At 36.4% G+C, this 6040-nt stretch overlaps 1 protein-coding gene across 3 annotated transcripts; it reads right to left on the bottom strand.

Moving 5' to 3' along the window:
* Positions 1 to 301: 301 nt before the first annotated feature.
* Positions 302 to 5796, bottom strand: mRpL11 (mitochondrial ribosomal protein L11). 3 transcript variants are annotated; one of them, XM_019058961.2, is made up of 4 exons: positions 5578 to 5796; positions 3226 to 3372; positions 2604 to 2793; positions 302 to 1193 (listed from the first exon to the last, which is right to left on the bottom strand). In XM_019058961.2, exons 2-4 carry the CDS (start codon positions 3358 to 3360, stop codon positions 928 to 930), a joined length of 591 nt encoding a protein of 196 aa, XP_018914506.2. In that variant the 5' UTR covers positions 3361 to 3372; positions 5578 to 5796; the 3' UTR covers positions 302 to 927. The 3 variants fall into 3 exon arrangements, with proteins under 3 accessions (XP_018914506.2, XP_072152665.1, XP_072152664.1); XM_072296564.1 differs by lacking the exon at positions 5578 to 5796 and adding an exon at positions 5420 to 5527; XM_072296563.1 differs by lacking the exon at positions 5578 to 5796 and adding an exon at positions 5350 to 5470.
* Between the last annotated feature and the right edge of the window lie 244 nt (positions 5797 to 6040).

Below are 6040 nucleotides of genomic sequence, written 5' to 3'. Positions count from 1 at the left end.
ATTGCCAAAAATTATTCTTTTGTTTCAAAATTGGGGTTGGCAACGCATGATTGGACTAACATTTTCTGTTTTTAAAAAGGTCTCATATCATCAAAAATAATAATAATAATAATTCCTCATGTTTTTTTTGCAAGATTATGCTCATGGTCATCGTTCTTTCTGATTTATCACTTCAGTTTGGCCCGATGTTGTTCAGGACCCATGGCAACAACTATTCCCGTTATCGTGAAATCACACATACATATGATGGGTCACATTTCTTTGAAACAAAACTGTCTGGAAAGGTTGAACTAGACCTAGATTAATGCTGCAGAGAGAAAATTTAATAAACATCAAACAAATTACAAACTAAGAGAAGAAAATCATTTAAACTTTTAGAAAATATTGTTTACTGTAAGATCCTGCGGATTTAAAAGTATACATCCAACCTGACTACATAAACATTAAATAAAAAAACACAAACTAATAGAACTTATTTTAAATAAATAATTAGTAATTACAGTTCATGTTTCCTCAGCATTTATAGTATCAACAAGAAACATTCTTAATAACACTTACATGGCTCTACTTGTGTAAAGATTTTGTAAGGATTCCTTCTGTTCAGAATAAGGTACAAAGTTTTGAGAAATGTAAAATACACTAGGAGCAAAGGGGTCACCAATTTATCTTTGAAATTCTCGTTGGGTGAAATTGAAGTTGGCTTTCTACTGTAAAAATTATTGACCATTGTCTAAGAAATAATACCACCTGAGTGACATTTTCAGACTACATGGCTTTGCGGAAATAATTTGCTCCATGCTCTGGAGACAACAGGTTGTTACTCAGCCCTTTCAGAATTAATCCAGATTATTAAAATACATCATTGCGAATATGACATAAAATTTTCATCAACAAAGGCATGAAATTTACGGTTGGTAGAATGAGAAATTATCCAGTTCGTAGCATTTTAGCTTCCTTGATTTCTTTCAAAACCTGCAGTTGCTCTTCAATTACTACTTTCCTCTCTTCTAGAAATTTTGCATATTCCTTGGGATCTATTTCTCGGACGATCTCAATACCAAGAGTTCGAGCAGAACCTGCTAACAGTGCACATATTGTTTTCATATCTGTACATTCTAGGTTGTAGTCTTGTTTCTTTATTTTTGCTATCTCATAGAGATGTTTGAAGGTAATTTTGCCACCTACTTCTTTTCCTGTAAAAGAAACAAAAATAGTTCGAACACGAATTAGTATAGAGATCAAACAAGAATTTGATGGAAAGATTAGAAATTCTGCTCAGCTCACTCGGTCATTTGTTTACTTAACACAAAGCAATCTCCCGCTCAAATTCTGGCATCCTCAAAGCGACTACATTTAAGTTGCACAGAAAATAGCAGAGTTCTAGCTGATGAAATCGGTCACCTTTAGGAAATAACAGATACAGATATGGGTAAGGTGAAGAACTTTCTGTTCTTAACATACAGGATCAGTTGGGGTGACTTCGTAACAGAGTGATTCCGCAACAGTTTAATTCCTAATTTTGCACAGCAGTCATCATTAGTGCACAGTTGTCAGTTGTCATCAGTTGGTTACCTCAAGTGCTTTGTCTGTATTTTTTTTTCTTCTGACAAGAAGAATTTTTGCTAAGTATCGAGCGAAACATGATCACCAAACAGAGATTTCACCTCTAGGGGTTTCAGTTAGGGTAAAATATCAATATATTCAAACTCCTCTGTTTCCACAAGTTGTTCAATACATGAAAAAATAATTGGCCTTTTTTTTTCAATGAAGAGAGAACCTTTGTCCTGATTGAGGTTAATTTGGTGTCATCGCACCCCAGAAATCTTATAGCATTTTATTCCACCTGTTTAAGTTTCCTATTTACAGTGCATAAGCGTAAGTGTATTTGAATGGAAACCGATGTAAAACTTGAATCTTAACAAATATTGAACAACTTGTTGAAACGGTAGGGATTGAATATAAAGAAGAACATAAAGAAATATATAAGACTATAGGGGACATACAAGTAGACAGTTCCAACTAGAGTCAACTTGAAAACAGTGCATGTTTCCTAATCTCCCTCTCTCTCTCTCTTTTTTTTTTTTTTTTTTTTTTTTTTTTTTTTTACAAAAACTAGGCAACATTTTGTTCAGGATTTTGGGCATGTATTCATAATACCTACTTTTGAGAGCATTGTCTTTCTAAGTTTTTGCTAAATACAGTGCTTATGAGAGAAAATTGTACAACATGAAAATGCAGTTGGCCAACTCTAGTTTTTTTCTTTAAGTAATTGAAGTACCACACAAGATGTAATCCTGCACTTTTTAGTAGGATCCCCATCCCCTCAGTGACTACTATACAACCAGCCCTTACAGCGAACTACAGTGGCCTAGCCAGGAATCAAACCCAGGATCTCTTAATTATAGAGCCAGCACTACAACCATAACACTACAGGAGATGGACAGTTTGTGTGCATATGTTAATAGTATAGACTAAAGCAAAGAACACTACTTGGCTGAAAGGTTTTCTGCGTTACAAAAAATTAAGGACTAGACTTTCAAAGCACGCTGAAAAATGTCTCATGTTTAGCTGTTTTAGTAATGAATAGAATCTGAGTAACTTACCAGGTTGCATGACACCTCGTTGGATTCCTGCAGCTTGCTTTAAAAAGTAAGTTGCTGTGGGTTGATTGATAATCAAAGTATAAGATTTGTCTGGCTTGACTGTGCACCTTATAGGCAGCGGGATCCCTTCTTTCAAATGTTTCGTTCTTTCATTGAATTCTTTGCAGAATACAGATATATTTACACCTCTCTAAAAAGAAAAGAAAAGAATTATTTTTCCTTTGAAGAAGGCATATTTCAATGAGAGCTGCGTAGAGAGATCCATTTATCTTTATGAGGAAAATTTCAAAATCCCTGGCTTGTTAGAAAGCTGACACTATGCTCCTCACTGCAAGTTTAGTTTGGGTTTGTTTCAAGCATTAGCTTGCCAATCAGTAAAGTATTATAAAGTCTACTTTTGTAGGTTTGAAAGGCAAAGGTACAAAAGAAAATTAGAGTTTGCACCACATGCTCCGCAAAATAGTTATCCAGTAAAGACTCTCAATATGAGAAAAGCTCTGAACTATTTAACAAAAGCATAATTTAAAATTAGAGGAGTGTATCTTTAGAGGTACTAGCTAATTTAACTTATATTAGGGGTGGGTACAGAAGATTGATAATCAGTATATAATATGATACTAACACATCCCAACTGTGAACCGAGAGGCGGACCTGATGAAGCCATTCCTGCTGGTACGTTGGTTCTAATTTTTGGATTGTGGATAACTCTTATGGGTGGTTTCTTCGACTTTTTGACCGTTCTTAAGAAGGTCGCCATGTTTTATTCAAACTGTGAAAAGAGATATCAGACATTAATCTACAATTTGAAGGAAATTTTTATTCATTCCAGAAGACAGTGTCAGCACACATAACAATTCAAACGAATGTGACAGCCGACAAGAAAAAAGACGACGGTGCACACTAGGAAATTTAGCGGAAGAGCAAATCTGGACTAAATGTTGACGTCCCAGCAAAATAATTTTGAAACCCTTGTAATATCCTACGGAGGGCCTCTAAATATCAAAGGTCCAATTTTGTGAATGCTTGCCAAGGTAGAGCAAAAAAATTGTGAAGATCGCAGCAATTTCAACCAAAGTAAATAATTTGGCCTACTGATAAGCTTCCAGGAGGGGGGGGGGGCCCTTTTGTGTCTAGGGAACTAGACTAATTAATCTGATAACAGAATGGTCTTAAAATCAAGAGCTGATTTTCAGCAAGTTTGTCAAAATGATAGAAGAAAATGAAAATGAGAGTATCGTCGTGGGCCCGCAGGGAGGGGGCAGGGTGTTAACAAAAATTATATGGATTCTTTTTGATATTAATTAAACTCATCAACACACCTTAAAATACTAATTAACATGAATTTACACACAAAAAATGAGGGCTCAGACCAAATTTAACATGCTTAAGAACTACGGTGGATTAGGCAAAGAATGCATGAATTGAAAAAGTAACTTTTCAGAAAACCAAAGGTCACAATTTCATAAGCTGTTAAGGAAAAACTTTTGGTAGGCTTCAGACAGGTGCCACTATTCAACTTTTACCGCTCTAAGATGTTCTAATTTTAGAAAAAAGCTTGTTTTGGCCCACTCACAGCAACCCCTCCAATTCGGTACGGTTCTGTTCTGATCTACATGCCATAGCAATAGTTTTTACAACAGGCGTTTTCTTTTTCTGATCCGTGGAGCCACCGGTGGAAATTCACCGGTCGCCATTTTGGTACAAAAATGGCCGCGATCAGTCGGGAGTTTAAGAACGCACTTCCCACTAACATGAACGAATGGATTTCTTCCTCTCTTCAAACCTTTACTGCAATGATACTGCAGTAGTGTAAACGCATACTCAATGTACCAGCATTAACTCTTTTTCTGCCATAATTGAAGTGCAACGAAAAATAACACTAAAAAAACCTGAATATTACTTAATTCAATACATAGGCGACAGTGACAATGCAGAGTGGAATCATCAGACTCAGCGGCACCGGAATACTCACATTTTCTGATTTGTTTATTTTTGGCCTGAGATCTCTGGCTGAAGTACGGTTTAGATTGTCCACCGGTGGACCGGTGAATTGAAAGTACCGGAGAAATCTCCAGTGCTCCGAGCGGTAGGTTAGTGGTACCAAATCCACCGGCAATGGCTCCTCTGGTCGTTACATCAGCACTGACCAGTGAGTTAAAATACGCAGTTTGGTGATCGGTGGTATCACCGTCCAATAAAAGAAAACCCCTAACCATGGCAATTATTTTCAAACATGTCTCCAGTTGCGTGAGGTCCTGTTTGTTATTGGCAGCTACTAGGGTAACCTAGAATCAATCGGGTACTTCATTCCCGTCTTGCGCGAAGAAGCGATCGACCAATAAAAAAATGGACTATTCACAAATCGCATTCTAACATCGTCGTGTAGAAAAGCATTGGACAGGGATAGTCCACGTTCTGATTGGTCAAGAGAGTTGAGGCATACAATAACACGTCCATAAGTAAAGAGTTGCAGGAATTTTAGAGGTAAATTTCACAAAAACCTACCAATACAATGTTGCCAAAACTTTGAAAATCCGAAGATCAGAGCTTCAGAATGCTGATTAAATCAATAAGACTTTAAAAACCTGACCCAAATTCAAGGGAAAGCAGCTTACAGCAACGACATCGCCCATGTAAATACACAAAATTTTGAACCACAGGGATGTCCGAATAGTCCATTTTTGGCTGAGCGAGTACCCGCTTTGATTCTATTACCCTAGTAGTAAGTAACACTCAAAATTCTTACCAGACAGAACTTCCTGATACAGTTATGCTCAAATGTAAAGTAACCAGATAGTATATATCATGCAAATAACCTTAAAATAGACAAAACCATGTGTTGGGAGCCTTAGTTTCTTAATCGTTGACGATAGTATCACTGAAATGTGACTTTCTCAATATATCACTAAATAAGGTTTCGACGCAGAGCGACAACAGGAATATGTATGAATGTAGTTGTGCAAAGTGAAATTACCTTTCGTAAGCCTGAGTACAAATAATGCTTCAAGGATTAGACTGTATACTTTCGAGAATATTTTCACGCCACTAAAATGATAGTCAGAGTTGACGGATCAAACAGAAGTTACAATACTTAGATCAAAGAGTAAACGCGTGGAAAGAGGCTAAAGGTAAGGCATGCGAAAAGCAAGCAAGCAAGCAGTAGCTGATAAGAAGAAAGAAGATAGTTCCTGGCCAGCTCATTTCAGTGAAGTTTGTTTACATTTGTTTTCAATGCTCAATATGACACCAACAAAACGTTTCGAAACTTCCCTATAGTCGAGTGAACTCATAATGTTTATTAGATCACCGCCGTGATAAAATATTTTACATATATGGATTTAAAATGAATATTTTTTGTCAACTAATTGTTATTCAAAAGGCATTTCATTAGTTTTTATCGTTTTTATTGCAAAAATCATCATATTACTGGGGTAGTT

Source organism: Bemisia tabaci, chromosome 2 (genome assembly GCF_918797505.1).
Source record: "Bemisia tabaci chromosome 2, PGI_BMITA_v3".
Lineage (NCBI taxonomy): Eukaryota > Metazoa > Arthropoda > Insecta > Hemiptera > Aleyrodidae > Bemisia > Bemisia tabaci.
This window is presented reverse-complemented; position numbering and strand designations above follow the sequence as displayed.

What these genes read in the sequence shown, in the direction of transcription:
- mRpL11 (XM_019058961.2), bottom strand. Translation starts at nt 3,360, where the DNA reads ATGGCGACCTTCTTAAGAACGGTCAAAAAGTCGAAGAAACCACCCATA. An exon ending in TCGGTTCACAGTTGGGATGT is followed by an intron (nt 2,794 to 3,225) that starts GTTAGTATCATA and finishes TTTTCTTTTTAG; the next exon opens with AGAGGTGTAAATATATCTGT. An exon ending in ACGAGGTGTCATGCAACCTG is followed by an intron (nt 1,194 to 2,603) that starts GTAAGTTACTCA and finishes TTTCTTTTACAG; the next exon opens with GAAAAGAAGTAGGTGGCAAA.